The sequence below is a fragment of the Vulpes lagopus genome, chromosome 7, assembly GCF_018345385.1.
Source record: "Vulpes lagopus strain Blue_001 chromosome 7, ASM1834538v1, whole genome shotgun sequence".
Taxonomy (NCBI): domain Eukaryota; kingdom Metazoa; phylum Chordata; class Mammalia; order Carnivora; family Canidae; genus Vulpes; species Vulpes lagopus.
The window spans coordinates 109543868-109566640 of NC_054830.1; the positions used below are offsets into that span (position 1 = coordinate 109543868).

Consider the following 22773-nt stretch of genomic DNA (forward strand, 5'->3'; position numbering starts at 1 on the left):
CCTGTTTATACCCAGAACTGTGTTAGGTACAATAGAGAGTTATTGAAGCAAACATGGTCTCTGCCTTCTAGATGCTGACACCTAATATAAATAAAAACAATAAATCTGTCCAGAGGATTACCAAACTAACTGAACAAACATGAAATAGTCAAAAGCACCAACTTTATATAAATGCAGTAGAGTAAGTGCTAAAGGGCAAGTCATGGGAGATGACTCTCTAAGCAGGGTGGGGCCCTAATGGAACAGTTACCTTGTGAAGGCTGAGTCCCCAAGGGGAGAGGTCAGCCCTTTAAAAAAGCTGCAAGGGCTGGCTCCCGGGCTGCGGGAAATGAGCCAATCAGAGGACAGGGTGAAGCTTGAGGGCAGATTTAGAGACTGAAATACATGTACAGGGAGAAAGAAAACTTGACCAGGGTCCAAGAAAAGTAGGGGAAATTAGTCCAGCAGGTGTATTTTTCTCAACTGCTTTTACTCAGGCCCTCTTCTGATAAACATAAAAAACTCATACTCCCTTTTAATGTTACTTAAATTTTGAAGGGAAACTAAATATCCTAACGAACACCAAACCAGTGGTTTCAAAATCTGATTTTCCAAATGACAAAAACCACTCCCTTCCCCTACAGCTGAGAATCATCCAGTTGGATAGTAGCACCTGTCAACGAGGACAGAGCAACTGTCAATGAATTCTTAACAATCCACATGGGACCAGACAACCGGTAGTGTTAAAAAGACCTGCAGCCTACAGTGACACAAACAGATCATGGCACTAGCAAGAATATGTAATAATTACCTGATTAAAATTTTTAAAGGAAAACTCTTTGTAGATGGCATCTCTCTCATGTAATTCTGACCATCCTGCTGCTTTCAGGTCACGGATAACTTGGTTCCTCTCTTCTTTTGTCAAACCACGAGCATCTGCTGCCTATGAAAAGAACACATTTCATATCTGATATGTAGAAGTTCGGTTAAACTCAAACACATAATCCTTTACCTTACAGACAGATGCAAAAAATATCTTAAGGGCAACAATTTATCACTATTTTTGGTTCCTTGGTTCTCAAAAAATATACAAAAACAAGGCTAGCTCTGTACAAAATAAGCTGCCTCCATGGAATATTGTCTCATGCACCTTACTGTTGCCTCAAACTTCACATTTCTGTGCCTCTGGTTTAATACAAGTACAACCATTAACCATGACCACTGGTCATCTTACCAATGGCCAGCATTCCGGGATGTGGGAAACATGGTAAGCACACTCATGCAAGGAAACCCTGCAAGTCCACTGTCATGAGAATTAGAATTCAGGGCTCTATATTCATGGTCCACTGCTCTTTGTGGAGGCTCCCACACATCTTGGTAGACTTCACTGCTTATTCATATGGGTCTCAACTCTCTGGGCATACTATCCCCTTTCAGGTCTGATGAAAACTAAGCTCCAGAGAGGGGGGAGAAAAACAAATGTCCACTTAACTCAGGATTTGGGATAATAACTTCTAGGAGTCCACAGATCCTCTGGACCACAAGCAAAAGGCCCTTGCCTAAAAAAGGCCCTTAGTAAAGTGAGGTTTTTTCCAGGACACCAGGAAGACAAATCCCTCCAGTTCGGCCAGAGCACTGTCCACTCTGTTCCTACACTCACCCTGGTGATGAAATTCACAAACCCAGAGTTCTGTTGGTTAACAGGCCCACACATCCAAGCTATTTGTTTTTTAAGGAAAGAAATCTAAACATCACGGCTAGAGAAAGAAGGATACTGTAGGAGAAGTCAAAAGAGCTGAGCTCTCCAGCATAAATGCCAACCAATACTTCCAACCATATCTATTTTCGGAGCTATTGAAGGCTCAGGTGAGAGAGGGACTGTCACCCAGAAACACAAAACGTATTATAAGGCGTCCTCACGAAATGCCAACTGGAGGCTGAGCTGGATCCTCCACTGTGAAAGTACAACTCGTTCCCATTTTAGAAATCCTGAAACCTTTTATCACTGACATTAATGTAATTAAGAGAGCAGAATCAGTGAAATTAAGACAACTTATTTTGGGCACCTGGGTGGCTCAGTGGTTGAGCCTGCCTTTGGCTCAGGGTGTGATCCTGGGGCTCCGGGATCAAGTCCCACAGCGGGCTCCCTATAGGGAGCCTGCTTCTCCCTCTGCCTATATCTCTGCCTCTCTCTCTGTGTGTCTCTCATGAATAAATAAATAAAATCTTTAAAAAAAAATCCAAAACACCTATTCATTAGTTTTATAGTGACCCACTATAGGAAATAATCTAAAATTCTTATTAGTCACTTAAATATGTTAATTCAACCCCAAAAACTATGTAAAAGAATTTAAATTATCTGTGTCCACGCTGAGTAGCTGCCAAGAAAACCATTAACCATGCTGTGGGTAATGCAGCAGTCACCTGGAGTGAGCAAAACACGCCCGCTGAGCTGATCTCCACATTCTCCACCATGCACATCCCCAATGAGGGCAATGGTATGTGCTCGGTACTTACCACAGGTGTCTGCCCAAGAACAGGGACTGAGTCCAGGACTGTGAAATGGAGCCACTTCACCTACCTAGCACAAATGGTCCCCTTGCAGACACACCTTCTGCAGAACCCTTTACGATCGGCTTAATTTTTTTTCTGTGGGAGATGGGGACAGGGATAGGGAAGAACATAGGGTCTGGAGAGAATGAACTTGATTCAAGGCCTAGCTTTGTCACTTTCAGGTGCGGTGACACTGAACAAATCACTTAGCTTCTCTCAATACCAGTATCCTCATGTCTCTGTCTATGTCTATGGTGGGGGTATCACAACATCTACCTGTCAAACTTTTTTGAAAGGGTTAAAGAGATCTTGAATGTAGACACCTAGCATAGAGCCACCATGCATGGTGGCAGCCACTCAAATCATGTCGTTTATTCATTCCTCTGAACCCTGTAATGTTACTGGATTATCAGCACCTTGGGTAGAGGTATGCCTTGGGACACGTTTAGGTGTCAGTAAGCACTCAACTCGTGCTCTCACCTTACTGGTCACGAAACAGAGTCCATCATCATCATTAAAATCTTTTTTTTTTTTTTTTTTTTAGATTTTATTTATTTATTCATGAGAGAGCCAGAGAGAGGCAGAGGGAGAAGCAGGCTCCCTGGGGGAACCTGACGCGAGACTCGATCCCAGGACCCCGGGATCACGACCTGGGCCAAAGGCAGACGCTGAGCCGCCCAGGTGCCCCCGTCGTCAAGCTACCTTCAACGAATCCCGTTAAACAACTTCCCAAGTGCCCAGGGGGCTCTAGCAAGCGACTGAGGGTGAAATGGGAAGTTTAATGCGACATTTCCCCACTAGGTGGTGCTGCGTGTCCAAACTTTCCCTCAGGTTCATTTATCTCAATACATTAATTTCCAAGGCCGGTAAAGTGACGGGACGCTCTGCGGAAGAGGAAAGAATAGATGTGCCCCTAAAATGGGTAAGCGTCACTAATGACCCTCCTACAGCAGCTCATCCGCGCCGAGCCGGCGGCCTGCGGCGGGCTCTCAGCCGGCGCACCAGCGAGCACAGCGCCCGGGCTCACTCAAGACAGCTTTACGGCTACTATTCCTGCTCTTCTTTCTTTCTTTTTTTTTAAAGCCAAAATCGTCCTCGGTTTTGTTCTGGCGGGCGGCTTCGTAGACCGCGACGGGACACGGAAGCCCGGGGGTCCGGCAGGTGCCCCGCGCCCCACGCGGCTCCCGCGGTCCGAGGCCGGAGGCCCGCCCGGGCCCGCCCCCGCCCCCGCCCCCGCCCCCGCCGCGGGGCCTCGCCCTCCTCCCGCCGCGCTCTCCTTCCCCCCGGCACTCACCGTGGCCGACAAGCTCGCGCCCCGGCCCCGCAGGGTCGCCACCACGAGCCGCGACGTCCCCCGCGCCGCCGCCATGGCCGCCGGCCGAGGGCTGCCCCGCGCGCTGCCTGCCTGCCGCCCGCAGGCGCCCACCGGGCGGGCCGGGAGCCGCGGGGCCCTGCGAACGGCCTCCAGCCGCCGGCCGCGCCGTCCTGCGGGCGCCCGCGCGGCCCGCCCCGGAAGGGCCCGGGCGCCGCAGGGCCGCCGACCGCGCGGGCGGCAGGCGGGCGGCAGGCGGGCGGGCGGCCCCCGCAGGCCCCGCAGGCCCCCTCCAGCCGGGCCGGGAGCGGGCCTGGCGGGCTGGCGCCGCGGGCTGCGAGGACGGTGGGCGCGGGGCTCCCGCCCGGGGGGTGGGAGGACTCCGCGGGCCGGGGCGCGAGGCGGCGGGCGGTGGGCGCCGGGCGTGGGTCGGCCCGTGTCCCCGCCCGCGGAGGGCCAGAGCCGCCGTGGACCGGCCCGGGGCGCGGCTGCGCGCTCCGCCGTGCCCGCCCGGGAGTCGGGAAACCCGGCGCTCCGTGCTCCCCGAGGGGAAGCGCCCGGGGCGCGCTCCGCAGAGGGGCGTACGCAGATTATTTACGGTAGTAAAAGGGGACGGGGGTCTTTTATGTATTCACTAATACTTTATTCTTACTCCTTTTTTCTTGCCTTTTTTTGCGATGGGACGCCACATACCATAAAATTCACCCATTGGAGTGTAGTTTACCGTCTTTTAGTATCTTCACTTGGATCTTTTACTAGTTTAAGCAAATAATACAGCCGATTTTTTAAAAAGATGATTTATTCATGAGAGACACAGAGAGAAGCGGAGACCTAGGCGGAGGGAGAAGCAGGCTCCTGCAGGAAGCCCGATGTGGGATTCAATGCCAGGGCCCTGGGATCATGCGCTGAGCCGCCCAGGGTTCTATAATATAATCCATTTTGCGTAAGATTTAGTCATATACTAGAGAATTTTTTCTAGGCGTACCCATTTAAGTTCAACTTAGGTGCTAGCAGTTAATTTTTTTATCCACGTATCGATTGGGGGATAAGCGTTTTTGCCTTAAAATATCCTAAAATTCAGACTTATGGCTCAATCCATATTCTTACCTTTGCCCACTTCACAAAAACTTAATGGAGGAATCTCTCTGCAGACCCTGATCACATGTCACTGATCTCAAAGCATTCATCTAAGACATTCTAGTTTCCTTTGGTGCCTCAAGTGGGCAGAGACTGGAGACAGGATTAAAAGTTTCATTTCCAGTACTTAATTGGGTGTATACAGTTATGAAGAATACTCTGCAAACTTGCTTATTGAAGTGAGAACTGCAAAATGAACTGGTGGGTGTGAGGTAACAATAGATTCCTGATCAGGAGACCTGGGTGGCTCAACAGTTGGGTGCCTGCCTTTGGCTCGGGTCATGATCCCAGGGTTCTAGGATCGAATCCCCACATCAGGCTCCCTGCGAGGAGCCTACTCCTCCCTCTGCCTGTGTCTCTGCCTCTCTGTGTCTCTCATGAATAAATAAATTTTTGGAAAAAACAAAACTCCTGATTGTTTTCTTTCCCTATATCCACTGTAGGAAACTGGCATCTCAGCTCTAGTTATGAAAAGCAGCAGCAGTAGCACACTAGTAGGGCCCCAGGGAAGTGAGGTGCACCAGTAGGGGCTGTGAATACTCTGGCTTCACACGAAAGTCTCTAATTAGTAGGATTTAAGTTCCTTAAGTAAAGATTTACTGAGCAACTTCTTTATAGTGGATACTCTTAGGAAAGGCGGTCTCCTGCTCACAGATCTTTTAAGCCCTGTTCACCCATGTAAGAATGGGCCTTGGGCCTAGAACACTTCCTTACCGATAGTGATAAAGAGCCCATGCAGCCTGTTCGAGGCTTAGCACCTTGTGTGGGAATCAGGGAAGGCCCTGATCCAGACTCAGTATATACTCCCTTATTCGTCTTAAGCATGTAAGTCAGATCGTCCTGGGGCATGCCCTCCCCTTTCAGTATTAGAGACTCTGCTGGGTGGGGGTCAACTTGTGCTAAGGCACTAGGGGCCCTCTGGCCTTTGGCTGCTGGGGAGGATCTACTCACTGGCCATGAGGGACCAACGCACACTCCTGGAACTGATCTTGCTTTGTCTCTTCTGTAGGTATACACACACACACACACACATACATGTAAAGGTTCAAATCCCAGCTTCATCTATTTACTGTGTGTGACCTGGGCAAGTTACTTAACCTCTCTCCATGCCTCCATTTGCTCATTTGTAAAGGGAAAATAATAATAGTACCGTTCTGAACCACTGTCCCTTCCCGCCAGTAACCACCCCAGCCATAGCTGTCCACAACATAAAGCCATAAACTCCTGCCCAACATAACATTCTGAGAAGGTGACTCAACTAAAGTTCTATTTCCATAGAATTTAAGGTGCATTATGAAATGAACTACTCTATCTGGAACACTGGAAACAATCAATCTAAAAGTTACTTAGCAGGGGCCTGGGTGGCTCAGTCAGCTAAATGTCTGCTTCTGGCTCAGGTCATGATCCCAGTCTCCTGGGATCAAGCTCCACATCCAGCTCCTTGCTCTGCCAGCCCCTGCTCCCCCTACTTGGTGTTCTCTCTCTGTGTCAAATAAAATTTTTTTAAAAAAGTTTTTCTGTGGTCAGATGTCGTATCTGAGTTTAAAGGATCTTAGAAACAGCTTTTCAAAAATCTGGTATAAATTTCATGTTGTCTCTTTTCTACATGTGTCCTAAATTAGACTAGAATCAACTGTGGGCAAGAACACAGTGTTACATACTTCTTTTGGCTCTCACTGAAACTCACACAGTGCTAAGAACCTCTTAAGGCTGAATCAGTGCAAAAAAAAAAAAATTATAAAAAATAAAATAAAAAAAGGGATCCCTAGGTGGCGCAGCGGTTTAGCGCCTGCCTTTGGCCCAGGGCTCGATCCTGGAGACCCGAGATCGAATCCCATGTCGGGCTGCTGGTGCATGGAGCCTGCTTCTCCCTCTGCCTATGTCTCTGCCTCTCTCTGCGTGTGTGTGTGACTATCATAAATAAATAAAAATTTTAAAAAAATTATTATAAAAAGGCTGAATCAGTGCATGCTGGGTAGGTAACTGTGACTAAAATTTGAGTGATGCTTTTGCCTAGATCTGGTAATAAATAAGCTTTAGTTTGATGATAATATTTACTTTCTCCTAACATCTGTCCTATCCAGAAACAACTTAAACCACTTCAAGTTCTTTCAATGAAATTAAACATTACAAACACCAAAGTACTTGACTCTTTTATTTTCCCATCAGTTACTCAAGAAGGTCACACTTACCAATTCTAGTTATTCTTCCGCAACAGAACACTCTCCTGCACGGAGAGAAAAACTGCAAATGAACAGAAACCAATCTTCTTACACATATATAAGGAATCAAGAGTTTCCTAAAACTATAATGTGAAACTCCTATTTCTTCCTTCTATGAAGCAAACTGTCACTATCCACTATTCCACCTGAACACAGCTCCACATTTGAAACTGGATTACTCCCTTAAAACATTGGATTAGTCAAAACAAGAATGGTGAGCGCCACTGAATATTTTTGCATTTGCTTATTGCAGTACTAATTAAAACACCAATTTATAATTTTTAACACATATAACAGTTCAACAAATACATGATTCTTTTAATCTAACTGAAGTTGTAAGTCTATACTTCACTGGAGAAGATGTAAGAAAAGGCAGCACTGATTTCTGAAATTCCTCGTTCCGACTTCTTTCAGCCCGTCACTATTCCACATGTTCCTGCTCTTGTCCTGGAATTAGCCACCGAATGCTCTCAGTTCTAATGGTAGCATACATAATAAAGCTAATTAAAAAGAACAGAGAAAATACAAGCAGCCAGTCCACACTTTTGATCAGAGTGCTGGGAAGAGGGCCTATTTGATCAGCTTGCGTTACCACCACATTTTTCTTGGCTTCTATGCCTGAAAAAGAAATCAGCTGTTTCAAATCAGACAGAAAACATATCCGCTAAAGATCTTTCTCAAGCATTTTGTGTGGTATGCAAAAAGATATGTAGTCTTAAAATAAATACACTGGTGTATCTGGGACAGGTTTCACTTGTCTGTTGGTATAATCTGTGTTTGCCTCTCCCCCACCACATCAAAGGAGCAGGAACCCATTCAGCTGTTCAAAGCCTAAATGCTAAAATTTTTATGAACTCCTCAGAAGGGTCTTAGTGCAGGGTAAGAGTTGTCTTTTGTTCTCTGTGACACCAAAATTCAACAAGTAACTACTAAAGCTAGTCTCAGGAATCTACAGAATGTTTTCACAGGTGAATGAATGCTAAATTCAAAATGCCTTTAAATCATTTACTGAAAACATTGTTAGAACTAACCACCACTAAGATACGCCATTACCAAAGATGCTATGACTCCTTGATTTCTTTTGGGTTCTAGGTTTTCCTAGAACGTTGAGCAAAATGGCACCTTCTTTCCATATCCGTCTGATTGATAAGCAGGGGTATGGAACTCTAAGACTTGGAATAGCTAACTACCCACCAACAACCCTTTCACTCATATGAGGTAACTCAGCTTTTTGTTCTTTACTGTGAGATATAAGTATATTTCATATATATGTAAGGTATGTTTTAACTTATTTTTATTCCCAGTAAATATACTTCAGGAAAAAGTGGGGTGCTCATAATTAAGACATTCAAGCTTTTGAAGAGCAAACTTCTGCAAAGAAAAAAATTTCTTCAATATTTAGTGTTCAAACTTCTACAGAATAAAAAAATTAGGCTACATGTTTTGGCAAATATTAAGGGACTAAAATAGCATCTGCATATGGGTGAATAAATGGAACAACACAGCAACAAAAATGAAGAAAATACAACTGTACCCACCAACGCAGATGAATCTCACAAAAACACAATGGTGACTGAAATAAGCCAGCACAAAGGAATCCATTCTGGATGTCTCCATTAATATAAAGTTCAAAAACAGATAACACTAGCCCATTGTGTCAGGAGTCAAGGTGGTAGTTATCTTTGTGGGCAGGAGTGCTGAGGGTGGACTGGTCACATTCTCTCTGGGTCTGAATCCTGGTTACTCGAGGTGTTCATATTGTGAAAATTTATCACCCAGCACACCAATAATTAATGCATACATTTGGGTAAATATTACACATTAATGAAAAATGTATGTAAGAAATTATCTACAAGGGGCAGCCCCAGTGGCGCAGCAGTTTGGCACCGCCTGCAGCCTGGGTGGTGATCCTGGAGACCGGGGATCGAGTCCCACATCAGGCTCCCTGCATGGAGCCTGCTTCTCCCTCTGCCTGTGTCTCTGCCTCTCTCTCTGTCTATGAATAAATAAACAAAATCTTAAAGAAAAAGAAAGAAATGTAAATGTTTAAAAAAAAAAAGAAATTATCTACAGGTGTATGGTATGTGAATTATAGAATAATAAAACTGTTTTTTTTAAAGGTGTTGATAGGGATCCCTGGGTGGCGCAGCAGTTTGGCGCCTGCCTTCGGCCCAGGGTGCGATCCTGGGGACCCGGGATCCAGTCCCACATCAGGCTCCCGGTGCATGGAGCCTGCTTCTCCCTCTGCCTATGTCTCTGCCTCTCTCTCTCTCTCTCTCTCTCTCTCTATCATAAATAAATAAAAATTTTTTAAAAAATAAAAAATAAAGGTATTGATAATCATTAAAATTACCTATTCATGTGAAGCTTGCCACTGATTGAAAAACTTTTAATAGAACCATAGCAGTTCACCAGAAAAGAAGGTTTGCATCTGAAAACCAATCTTGAATCTTTCACTTAATAAGAGCAGACAGGAACCCACAGAATTCATATACCTGAGTAAAATAAAATCCCTTGAATGGCATATTATTTCTACATACCCGTCTGGTTAAAAATGAAGACTTTCAGTGTTTCCAATGTTCGGTCCGTATGATTAAATCTAGCCATTGGTTTAGCTCCTTGAAATAACAAGATGTTGGGAACAGCTACGGTGCCAAACCTGGTAGAAAGGCTATCATCACAGAAAGAAGTCAGTCAGAAAACCAGAACCAACAGCAGGTTTTCTCACGCAGTTACCATATCAGAATGGATGGCCATAAATCCATTTTTTTAATCTGTTTATCAGTATCAGTTTCCTGTGACCTAGAGAGGTTTCTGATACTCAAACTCTATGCTTATAGCTCTTTCTGACCTTTTTCTTTCTTTCTTTTTTTTTTTTTAAGATTTTATTTATTCATGAGAGACAGAGAGAGAGGCAGAGACACAGGAGAGGGAGAAGCAGACTCCCTATGGGGAGCGGGATGTGGGACTCGATCCCAGGATCCAGGATCACGCCCTGGGCCAAAGGCAGACACTCAATCACTGAGCCACCCAGGTGTCCCCCTTTCTGATCTTTTTCCTTATGGGTTAAATTTGGGGGCATTCCTATTATGCTGAGTTGCTTTCTATTACAATAAGGCACTATTCTTCACACAGTTATTCCACTTTTTTTTTTTTTAAAGTAAACTCTACCCCCAACGTAAGGCTGGAACTCACAACCTCAAGATCAAGAAGTGCACACTCCACTGAGTCAACCAAGCTTCCCCTAGTGATTCCACTATTTAAGTTGCTAACTGCCGAAAGTGGTCAGACCAGAAAATTCTAGTTCATGGACAAAGCATACTATGTCAATTTTTTTGACAAAAGAAATTTCAGACTCTCCAGAATGCCCATCTCCATCCTTCATATACGAGATTCAACTTAGGGTGAGCAGTTAGTTTGGTTAAGTCAGGACCCGTGGATCTATGGTCTAGCAGACACACCAGGAAGTTCACCACTGGAGCAGGACATAACATGATCTGAGTGGTACTGCTTCACCTTTACATAATACAGTAGGTCCTACAAGCTCTGGAGTCAAAACACTCGGGTTCAAGCCTCAGGTCTGTCACTGAACCAGTTGTGTGAGCTTCAGGCAGACTATTTAACCTCTTTAAGCCTCAGTTTCCCCCATTAGTAAAATGATAGTATTGGAAAATCAGGATTTATTTCTTTTGTAAACATGGTGTACCTTAAATATTAACATATGAGGCAAACACATGCCCCGGCCTTATAACAAGTCTCTACTCTCCATGATCAGCAGACACTGAGAGGCATGCATGGAGATGACAGAAGAAAGCAGATGATAAAGGCCAGCAGAAAACGGCAGGGTGAGACCCAAACCTAGAGCTTTAAGCTGGTGCTAGGGGCCAGCCCTGCCAGTGGGGTGGGGGGAGCCCAGTCCAAGTCTGACACTGACCTAGACTGTCCTTTCCACCAGTCTCTTACCTTGGGCCAGGCCACCTAGATATTTCCCTGAAGCCCTTGTGAGAATTACTAATTTGCTGCAATTTCTTTCTCCCTAAACAAGTTTAGGTAAATGTTGGCAGTTACATTACCCACATGGAAGATCAGTGGAGTGCAAATTTTTACTCAAAATTTTTACTTGGGGGATCCCTGGGTGGCGCAGTGGTTTGGCGCCTGCCTTTGGCCCAGGGCGCGATCCTGGAGACCCAGGATCGAATCCCACGTCGGGCTCCCGGTGCATGGAGCCTGCTTCTCCCTCTGCCTGTGTCTCTGCCCCTCTCTCTCTCTCTCTCTGTGACTATCATAAATAAAATAAAATAAAATAAAAATTTTTACTTGAAGGGTGCCTGGGTGGCTCAGTTGATTAAGCATCGACTTGATTTAGGCGCAGGCCATGATCTCAGGCTCTTGGGATTGAGCCCCAAGTTGGGCTCTGCGCTCAATGGGGAGTGTGCTTCTCCCTCTCTCTCCGTCTCCCTCTGCTCACTTGGTCTCTCTCTCTCTCTCTCTCTCTCTCAAATAAATAATTAAAATATTTTAAAAAGTCTGAGGGGACACTTGGGTGGCTCTGTGGTTGAGCGTCTGCCTTCAGCTCAGGGCATGATCCGGGAGTACAGGGATCAAGTCCCACATTGGGCTCCCTGCATGAAGCCTGCTTCCCCCTCTGCCTGTGTCTCTACTTCTCTCTCTCTCTCTCTCTCTCTCTGTCTCTCATGAAAAAATAAATAAAATCTTCAAAAAAAAATTTTTTTTTTTACTCAACTTCATTTTTACCAATTTGACCATGTTCCAGACTTTCCAAAGTGATCCACCCACCACCTCCTGTAACCTGCTAAAGGGCATGTGAGGCAGAGGAGGAGGGACACACTTTAAAACCCATGCACGGGGCGCCTGGGTGGCTCAGTGGGTTAAACGTCTGCCTTTGACTCAGGTCAGGACCTCGGGGTCCTGGGATAAAGCCCCACATCGGAATCCCTGCTCTGTGGAGAGTCTGCTTTCCCTCTTCCTCTCCCTCAACTCATGTTCATGCTCAAGCTTTTTCTCTCACACACAAAAATAAATAAATATTTCTTAAAAAATAAATAGGGCAGCCCTGGTGGCACAGCGGTTTGGCACCGCCTGCAGCCCGGGGTGTGATCCTGGAGACCTGGGATCGAGTCCCACATCCGGCTCCCTGCGTGGAGCCTGCTTCTCCCTCTGCTTGTGTCTGCCTCTCTCTGTGTGTGTCTCTATGAATAAGTAAATAAAATCTTTAAAAAATAAATAAAAATAAATAAATAAAACCCTCGCACAGTCACAGCCCTTGGGGGAAATACACATCTGAACAAAGCTCTTTATACCTTATCGCACTCAACATATAAAAAAGACAAAAGCCCACTGAATAACATAAAACAAAAATAAACACCATTTTATTTATTTTATTTTTTAAAAGATTTTACTTATTTATTCATGAGAGACACAGAGAGAGAGAGGCAGAGACACAGGCAGAGGGAGAAGCAGGCTCCACACAGGGAGCCCGACATGGGACTCGATCCTAGGTCTCCAGGATCACACCCTGGGATGAAGGCGGCACTAAACCACAGAGCTACCCGGGCTGCCCAGTAAACACCATTTTAAAGGGCTACATTAATTCATTCAATCAATTTATTGACTGTCCACTAAGGAACATGCATACAATAAATGTAAATAAGAGGAAAGAAAAAAGGGGGAGGGAAAGGAAGGAAAGGAAGGAAAGAAAGAAATCCTGAGCAGACACACAACAGGGTGCTGAATCAGCTACCAAGGGGAGAAACTTAAACTGCAGATGAGTCTCAGGAGGGTTCCACATGTGACACTAATCTTGCTAATTCAGGCAGACCAAAACCCTGAAGAGTCCTCTGGCCCCTCCACTACCATCAAGCAGACCCACCTTTAAATTGCATCCTTTTTTTTTTTTTTTTTTAATTTTTATTTATTTATGATAGTCACACACACAGAGAGAAGGAGAGAGAGAGGCAGAGACACAGGCAGAGGGAGAAGCAGGCTCCATGCATCGGGAGCCTGACGTGGGATTCAATCCCGGATCTCCAGGATCGCGCCCTGGGCCAAAGGCAGGCACCAAACCGCTGCGCCACTCAGGGATCCCTAAATTCCATCCTTAATGCAAACTGGTGCAGGCACTCTGGAAAACAGTATGGAAGTTCCTCAAAAAGTTAAAAATAGAGCTACCCCACCACCCAGCAATTGCACAACTGGTTGTTTATCCAAAGGATACAAACATCGGGATCCCTGGGTGGCGCAGCGGTTTGGCGCCTGCCTTTGGCCCAGGGCGCGATCCTGGAGACCCGGGATCGAATCCCACGTTGGGCTCCCGGTGCATGGAGCCTGCTTCTCCCTCTGCCTGTGTCTCTGCCTCTCTCTCTCTCTCTCTCTCTGTGTGTGACTATCATAAATAAATTAAAAAATTTAAAAAAAAAAAAAAAAAAGGATACAAACATAGTGACTCAAAGGGGCACCTGCAGCCCAATGTTTATAGCAACAATGTCCACAAGAGCCAAACTGTGGGAAGAGCCCAGATATCCACTGACAGATGAATGGATAAAGAAGATATAGTATATATATAAAATCGAATATTACTCAGCCATTAATAAGAATGAAATCTGGGCAGCCCCGGTGGCTCAGCGGTTTAGCGCCGCCTTCGGTCCAGGGTGTGATCCTGGAGACCCGGGATCCAGTCCACATCGGTCTCCCTGCATGGAGCCTGCTCCTCCCTCTGCCTGTGTCTCTGCCCCTCTCTCTCTCTGCATCTCTCATGAATAAATATATAAAAAAAAAATAAGAATGAATCTTGCCATTTACATTGATGTCAATGGAACTAGAGAGTAGTATAGTTAAGTGAAATAAGGCAGAGAAAAATACCATATGATTTCACTCATATATGGAATTTAAGAAACAAAACAGAGAAATGTAGGGGAAGGGAAGGAAAAATAAGGTAAAAACAGAGAAGTAGGGCAGCCTGGGCGGCTCAGCAGTTTGGCCACCGCCTTGCAGCCCAGGGCCTGATCCTGGAGACCCGGGATCGAGTCCCACATCGGGCTCCCTGCATGGAGCCTGCTTCTCCCTCTGCCTGTGCCTCTGCCTCTCTCTCCCTCTGTGTCTCTCATGAATAAATAAATAAAATATTAAAAAAAAAAAAAAAAAAACAGAGAAGTAAGCAAACCTTAAGAGACTTAATGCTAGGAAACAAAGTGAGTTGCTGAAGGAGAGATGGGGGGAATGAGTAAATAGGTGATGGGCATTAAGGAGGGTATGTGATGTAATGAGAACTGGGTGTAAAAAGAAAAAAAAAAAAAAGAACTGGGTGTTACTTGAAATTGATGAATCACTAAAGCCTACCCCTGAATCTAATAATACAGTATATGTTAACCAAATTGAATTTAAATTTTTTTAAAAATTATTAACTTAGTCATAGTAATTCACTCATTTATATAATACAACCCAGGGCTAGTTACATACTTCTGTGCAAAATTGGGGGGAAATTATAGTACATATTCACTATACCCGTTTTGAGGACAAAATGAGATACAAATGAAAAGTACTAGGATCCCTGGGTGGCGCAGCGGTTTGGCGCCTGCCTTTGGCCCAGGGCGCGATCCTGGAGACCCGGGATCGAATCCCACGTCGGGCTCCCGGTGCATGGAGCCTGCTTCTCCCTCTGCCTGTGTCTCTGCCTCTCTCTCTATCTCTCTGTGACTATCATAAATAAATAAAAATAAATAAAAAAAATAAAAAAAAGAAAAGTACTTTCCCCAATATCTAGCACATGGTAGGCCCTCCATAAACAACAGATGTAATTAACATAAAGATAGATAGGGAAGCCTGGGTGGCTCAGTGATTGAGCATCTGCCTTTGGCTCAGGGTGTGATCCCGGGGTTCCGGGATCGAGTCCCACATCGAGTTCCTTATGGGGAGCCTGCTTCTCCCTCTGCCTGTGTCTCTGCCTCTCTCTCTGGGTCTCTCATGAATATATAAATTAAAAAAAAAAAGGCAAATTCCACCATGCAGACAACAGTCCCTTCTCTTCAGGGGCCTCCAGAAAGTGAGTCTCAGCTCCCTGAGGAGTCTTTACCACTCACCCTTGCCCATCCCTCCTGCTAGTCCACTTTCCATGCTCACACCTACATTCTCAGCTTTGAATTTAAATGACTACCTCCAAATAACTGTAACCATCATCCAGAAGGATGACATGTAAGCTCTATTCAGGGAACATACCTGCTGTGCTGAGAAGCATCGAGTGCCAAAAAATGAAGAGCTGGAAATGCCCGGGGCAGAGAATTAAAATGAGGGGCCAAACTGGCAGAAAATCGGCACCATGGGGTATAAAACAGGACCAGCGTGCAGTCACTACCATTTGGATTCAGAAAATCCATAAGGTCCTGTAGTAAAAAAAAACAAGTGTTAAAGTCAGCAGTAAATGTTCATGTACATTCTTCTGGAAGGATGCCCAAGAAAGTGGAAACACTGCTGCCTCCAAGGAGAGGAGGCAGGGACACGATAGGGAGACTACAGGATATCCCCTTAAGAACCTTTTGGGTTTGGGGGCACCTGGGTGGCTCAGTGGTTGAGAGTATGTCTTCCACTCAGGTCGTGATCCAGGGGTCCTGGGATCGAGTCTCCCATCCGGCTCCCTGCGAGAAGCCTGCTTCTCCTTCTGCCTATTTCTCTGCTTCTCTCTGTCTCTCATGAATAATAAAAATAAAAAATAAAGAACCTTTTGGGTTTTGAACCATAGGAATGCATGAATCAGCAGCAAAGTATTGGCAAATAACAAATCATAAACTTTCCTGTAGGCTTTCTTGATAGTACTATATAGCAATTTCAGTATCTTTCGGGATTCGTCAATTCAAATACCAAGTACCCACAAGGCACAAGCCATTGTCCCCACCTCTGACCTGTGCCTTTCACACATTCTAATGGCATTATTAAAGCACTGAACAGTAGATCCAGATCTGCAAGCAGTCAAATCAATATATTTGCCCAAAGGCTAGTTCAATGACAGGGTGCATCATCCCTGCCACCACCCTAACTCAGACTGCTGAAACTGCTCTCTCCTGGTCAAGTGTGTGACACTCAAGAAACAGTCCAGCAGGGCTGAGGCACACTGTTCACCAGGCACTAAGGGGAGGGTGTGAGGCCAGCGCAGACCCCTGTACTTCAAGGGGCCATGGACACTCCATATACCATTTACCCTCATTTAAAATAAGCAGTCATAGCGTGCAGAGCTAGGATTTCTTCTCATATTACATAAGCAGCCTTAACTCATCCTGCTACCTGACTCAACAATCCCACTAGTCAGACATTATCCTAGTGTTCTCTTTGGAATTATTATTTATCCAACGGGCTGGAAAAGCGTGGCTGCATTGGGGACAACTCACTCCGGAGAAAACACTGGAATCATAGTCTTTGAAGAAACTTTTCATTAATATAACCTGCTTCCCAGGGGTATCACCAGTCTAAACACTGCTAATCACAATCTTAGTAATTCAGATATTTTTAACTTACCTCTGTAATAAATAGCTCATTTGGAAGAAGAAAAATGCTAGGATTCTGATGCTAAGTGCCTATCTGTCCAATGGGATTTTTTTTTTTTAAGATTTCTTCATTTATTTGAGACAGAGAGAGCATGAGTGGGGGGTTGGAACGGAGGGAGAGAGAGAATCTCAAGCAGACTCTGGGCTGAGCGCAGAGCCCAACACGGGGCTCTAACTCACGACCCTGAGACCACCACCTGAGCTGAAACCAAGACTCAAACTAAACCAACTGAGCCACCCACATGCCCCTGGGATCTCCATCATGAGGCTTGGTGGAGAGAAGACCCCAAGGGTGACTAGGCTTATGCGGCCTACAAAGCATAATTGATAACTGACACTAGTTCTATTGCCTCCTCTCCTCTCCCTACAAACATGAGAGCAAAGTCAATTTTCACTGATGCAGCCGTCAGAAAATAATAAAGATCCCGACCCTCCGTTTGATAGCTGATAGAATATTAAATAGGAAAATCAGTATGCAGAAAAGGAGGAAGAAACTAAGCCATCCTTTCTTACCTGTGACATATTTAAAACTTTGAGAGTAAAGTTTTCTAAGCCGGTCACATTTCTCTCCTCGCAGTTCACCTTGGGAGATTTCAGACTTTCCGTGCTATTGGAGTCCTCGTGTGGGGCCGGGTCCGATTCGCCCACCTCGGGCTCTGAGTAATACTCCTCCTCTCTGTCCTGGAAGCTGGCCCCCGTGCCGTCCAGAGAGAAGAGGTGCTCTCGGAGGCTGCACCGCGAGTCCTCCTCCCCTTGGGCCCCACAGGTGCCGCCACTGGGCTCGGAACTCAGCTTGTCGTCTGTCTCCCCGGGGATCACGGACAGCATCAGCACATGGTCGCCATCCGCGTCAAGCCCCAGGACTGTGCCTGCCTCTCCCGCTGACCTGTCCTGGCCCCCAGGGCCGCGTGGGTGCTCTTCCTCACTTGTGGACACGACTCCGGCCAGCAGAGCATGAGCAGGCTGCTCCTCCGACTGCAAGTGACTGCCTTCCTCAGCAACTAAAACATGCCAGCATGTTCCCAGGTGTAAGTCACTTCAAAGTACACGCACCCTCCAAAGAATTACAGTTCTCCTCAAACAAGAAATTTTCCCCTACCAAGAAAAAAGGTAATCTCCCCATAAAACTATCAGAGGGCCACCCATCATTCTCCAGATCATGAAGAAAAAGGTACCAGGTTAATAAATGTCAGATACCAAATGAACAACTACATGCCTTCATGTGATACCTGCTATTTGTCCTGTCGATTATAAGCAAGAACATTCCACTGCAAATATCCGATTAGGAAAATATAACACAAATACTTCAACAATTTCATATGCTTGATGAAAATATCCAACAAAACAATGATGCCTTTATAGAAGATTCTACTATAGCAAGGCAACCTTGCACACATTATAACAGCTCTGAGAGCCCAGCAGGACAAGGGTCACCATCCCCACTTAACGGATGACCAAGCCGAGGCACAGAGAAGCAGCATAAGGCCCAACCCACGCAAGCTAGTAAGCAGCAGAGCCAGGTCTCTGAGTGAAGTCTTCTGACTGCTACTCCAGATCAGGCCTTACCCTGCCCCCATAATACCTCAGGGAGCGCTGTGCCTCCCAACCTGATAACACTACTCCAGCCATACAGCAGCTCCTGCATGAGGTGGCCTCTCTCCTGCTTGCCACCCTTGGGAGTGCCAGGAGGTACACCCCACAGTGCCAAGGCAACAGCAGAGGTAAGGAGGACTTTCCTCCCACTTTTGGAGCCACTAGACAGGGAGTGGGCAAAATGTTTTGGGCAAGGGAAGACCCTAGGGAAGTCTCATTCACTGAGCAATCTCCACTCACCTTTTTTAACAGTGACTCCTGCCTTCCAACTCCCCTTAACTCAATAAAAGCAGCCAGACTCAGTGCCAACCACAGGGCAGCAGAAACAAATGAGCCCAGCTGTACTCAGACAAGCTCGCCTTGCGGCTAGGAAACCACCAGCCATGTAATGGGCTGTGCCCTGTCAACAGCATGTCACCCAAGTGTGAATAACCAACTGACTTTAAAGTTGGGGAGAGGTCTGGGAGCTTCCTAAGGTATGCACACTTAGTGTAAGAGCTCAAAGAATATCCCCATAGAGATTTGCAGATTCATTCAGCCATTGAAAAACATTCTCTCAGAATCCTGCTTCTGGCTAAGTTGGAGGAAGAGAGACCAGATTTACCCTCCCTAGTGAAACAACCCCCAAAAGGCCAAAAATGTGCAAAAGTTTCAGGAGACTAGTTAGCCCGCAAGGAAGGATAGGGATCCCTGCAGAAAAGGAAGAGAAACAGAGGAGAGCCCTACAGGGGCTCTAGCTTACCACCTGAGGGAGTGCCTGCCACAGCTCAGGAAGGCGGGGAGCAGGACAAGTCCAGCAGACTCCTCCAATTGAGGAGATGCTACTGAGGGTTCAGAGGGACCAAGAAATCTAGAGTTTGCAGGACAGAATAGTGGAGATGGGCAAGCTGCAGAGAGAGGACCCAGAGACCTGCAGAGACAAACACACTGGTCAACATTTACATGGGAGTAAGCTCCCAAAGCAAAGCAAAGAACCACCCAAAAGGATCAGAGGCAATAGTAAGTACCCACCACTCACAGGGAGCTGGGAGGAGTACCTGTTCTCACCAGCTAGACTAGAAAACCTCACAATTCACAGAGCACCGGAGAGAGGATGCAAAAGTAGTTGTGCACAATTAATCCTACAGTAAATACAGCTGTGCACCCATCTAGCAAACCTTAAAAGCAAGGCTCAAACCAAGCTCAGCTAACTTAACTGTACCCCAGGACAAAACTCATGAATATTTAGACAAACACTAAAATATCTAGCACTCAATAAGATCAAACTTATGTCCGGCATCCAATCAAAAGTTACCAGGCATTCCAAAAAGCAGGAAAATAAGATCCATAATGAGAACAAGAATTAACCAATTAAAACTGACCCAAAGCTTGCAGATGTCAGAATTAGGAGATGAGGATATTAAAACAGTAATTATAACTCTATTACTATGTTCAGAAAGTTAAGCAGGTATAGAGACATAAGATATAAAAGACCCACATCAAAATGCAAATCAAAACCACAGAGATCTCACCTCACACCTTTTATCAAAAAGACAAGAAATAACAAGTGCTGCGGATATGGAGAGAAAAGGAAACTTTCATGTGCTCTTGGAAGTAATGTAAATTGGGGCAGCTGTTGTGTAAAACAGTATAGAGGTTCCTTAAAAAATTAAAACTATAATTACCATATGATCCAGCAATTCCACTTCCAGGTGGAACAAAAACACTAATTTGAAAAATATATGCATCCATGTTCATTGCAGCCTTATTTACAAAAGCCACAGAAGCAATTTAGGTGTCTACCAAAGGAAGGATAAAGAACATAGAATCTATACACACGATATCATTATTCAGCCACAAAAAAGGAAACCTTGCCATTTGCAACAACATGCATAGATCATTATGCTAAATTGAGATGAATCCCAGAAAAACAGATTCCCCTATGCTCTCACTTACATGTGGAATCTTCATAAATAAATAAATAACTAGCTCAGAGATACAGAGAACAGACTGGTGGCTATGAGAGGTGGTGGTGGAAGGGGGTGAAGTGGGTGAAGATGGGGGCGCCTGGATGACTGGTCAGTGAAGCATCTGCCTTTGGCTCAGGTCATGATCCCAGGGTCCTGGGATGGAGCCACACATTGATCCCTGCATTAGGCAACCTGCTCAGCAGAGAGCCTGCTTCCTCCTCTCCCTCTGCTCCTCCCCCTGCTTCTGTGCCCTCTGTCAAATAAATAGTCTTTAAAAAAGGGGGGGGGGGGGGTCCCTGGGTGGCTCAGCGGTTTAGCGCTTGCCTTCGGCCCAGGGCGTGATCCTGGAGTCCCGGGATCGAGTCCCATGTCGGGCTCCCTGCATGGAGCCTGCTTCTCCCTCTGCCTCTCTCTCCCTCTGGGTATCTCATGAATAAATAAAAATCTTTTAAAAAAAGAAAAAAAAAAAAAAAAGAAAAAGAAAAAAAAAGAAAGAAAGAGAGTATAGATGGTCAGAAAGTACAAACTTTCAGGTACAAAATAAGTCATGAGAATGTAGATTCACAGTATGGTGACTCTAGTTAATAATACTGATAATACTGCGTTGCATATATGAAAGTTACTGAGAGTAAATCTTAAAAGTTCTCGTCACAAGAAAAAAATACTTTAGGGGGGCACCTGGGTGGCTCAGCGGTTTAGTACCTGCCTTCGGCCCGGGGCGCGATCCTAGAGACCCGGGATCGAGTCCCGCGTCGGGCTCCCGGCATGGAGCCTGCCTCTCCCTCTGCCTGTGTCTCTGCCTCTCTCTGTGTCTATCATAAATAAAATCTTTAAAAATATCTATATTTTTTAGGTGGGCAGCCCGGGTGGCTCAGCGGTTTAGCGCCGCCTTCGGCCCAGGGCATGATCCTGGAGTCCCGGGATCGAGTCCCACGTCGGGCTCGCTGCATGGAGCCTGCTTCTCCCCTCTGCTGTGTCTCTGCCTCTCCCTCTCTCTCTCTCTCATGAATAAATAAAATCTTAAAAAAAAAAAATAGCAGGCCAAACGGTCGGGACCTGCACAACGTGTGAGGAGCGGGACGACCCGGCGCTGCAGGGGTAAGGCCGCAGCCTTGGGCGCGGGTCGGGCCGGGCCTGCAGCGTGGCCCCTCCCCCCGGGGTGCCCGGAGAGCGTGCCGTGGCTAGCAGCGGCTTACGCGGGCAGCCTCCTCCAGGTACGTCGGTCTGTCCGGCCTACAGGCAGCTGACCGAGAGCGGCCTTCTTAAAAAAAAGTGATCGGTCAAAGTGCAAAATAAAGCGTGGGCCCTGCAGGCGGAAAGGCAGGCTGTGACAGGCCCCGGGGAGGCGGCCCCGCCCGGACACGGAGCTACTCCCGCAGCCGGTCTCCTAGGTGGGTGCGTCGGGCGCCGGGAAGGTCGGCTCCTCGCGGATTCGTGTCGCCCCTAATAACGGGCGCGCCTCCGTAGGCGCCCACACGCTGCCTCTCGCGACTGACGGACGCCTGCGGCGGGGCCTGCACGGGCTCCCCGCCGCCCCACACGACCCCCGCGGAAAGGGGTCGGGACGTCGCGGGGCTGGGCGCGCGGGCCGGCGCCACGAGGAGCCGAGGGGCGCGCCGCGGACCCCGCGCAGGTGAAAGAGCGCCGCCCGAGCCCACCTCCACGCGCCGTCATTTCGCTCGCCGCCGCCTGCCGCCCCACCCCCCCGCCGGCCACGGCCACGGCCCCAGCCCGCACTCACCCTCCAGGCCGCGGGCGGGAGACCCCAGCACCCACAGCAGGACCTGCCACCAGCCGAGGAGCCGCATGGCGCGGGGCTGGAAGCGTTCGGGACCACTGCCCGAGCCGCAGGGCAACGGGCGCTCGGCGAGGCGCGGCGCGGCGCGCTCCTGGCTTCCTGGGGGAGGGGAGCCGCAAGCGCGAGCACGAGCGCGAGCCCGTGCCGCCATCTTGGAAGCTGGCGGCGGCCGCGAGCGCCATCTTGGAGTCGGGCGGCCTGCCTCTGGCTTGTGGCCTCTAGTCCTTGGCGTCCGCTGCGGTTCAGGATCCCAGAGCTAGACACCTCCGGTCGTCTCGAGCTTTCCCGACCCGCAAGCCCGGGACGGGGTTCCAACACAGACCCGCAGCCCGCCTTCTTCGCGCGGAAGGCGCTCTGGCTGCCGGCAGTAGGCGCTGCGTCTGCACGGCGCCGCGTTCCGGGGCGGGAGAGGCTCCGAGGCCTCCGCCGAGTGCCCGGAATCTCCGCCTTTCCCCTCGGCCCTGCCCTGCCTGCCCTGCCTGCCCTGCCTGCCCTGCCTGCCCAGCCTGCCGGGGCCGCGCGGATTACAGGGTGCCCAGCTAAATTTGAGTTTCGCAGAAACAGCAAATAGGTTTTTATTTCACTCTAAGAAACATATGGATTTTCTTTTTTTTCTTTTTCTTTTTCTTTTTTTTTTTTAGGATTTTAAAAGATCATAAGCAGGGGGAGGTGATAGAGG

At 47.2% G+C, this 22773-nt stretch overlaps 2 protein-coding genes across 2 annotated transcripts in view; both read right to left on the minus strand.

Moving 5' to 3' along the window:
* The window catches only part of PCBD2 (pterin-4 alpha-carbinolamine dehydratase 2), a 55186-nt gene extending 49356 nt beyond the window's left edge, over positions 1-5830 (minus strand). The window contains exons 1-3 of the mRNA XM_041762481.1: positions 5696-5830; positions 3827-4432; positions 791-922 (exon numbers count right to left, since the gene is read on the minus strand). Of these exons, the coding sequence (XP_041618415.1) occupies positions 791-922; positions 3827-4432; positions 5696-5830 (873 nt within the window). The remainder of the gene's footprint in view (positions 1-790; positions 923-3826; positions 4433-5695) is intronic.
* Positions 5831-7122: 1292 nt separating this feature from the next.
* On the minus strand, positions 7123-22260 carry TXNDC15 (thioredoxin domain containing 15). The gene is made up of 5 exons (XM_041763527.1): positions 22038-22260; positions 17268-17755; positions 15436-15599; positions 9744-9874; positions 7123-7821 (listed from the first exon to the last, which is right to left on the minus strand). Exons 1-5 carry the CDS (start codon positions 22243-22245, stop codon positions 7625-7627), a joined length of 1188 nt encoding a protein of 395 aa, XP_041619461.1. The 5' UTR covers positions 22246-22260; the 3' UTR covers positions 7123-7624.
* Between the last annotated feature and the right edge of the window lie 513 nt (positions 22261-22773).

Coding starts and splice junctions, on each gene's coding strand:
- TXNDC15 (XM_041763527.1), bottom strand. CDS start 22,245: ATGGCGGCACGGGCTCGCGCTCGTGCTCGCGCTTGCGGCTCCCCTCCC. Junction 17,756..22,037: donor TCCCGCCCGCGGCCTGGAGG/GTGAGTGCGGGC, acceptor GGCATGTTTTAG/TTGCTGAGGAAGGCAGTCAC. Junction 9,875..15,435: donor GATGCTTCTCAGCACAGCAG/GTATGTTCCCTG, acceptor CTGTGATGATAG/CCTTTCTACCAGGTTTGGCA.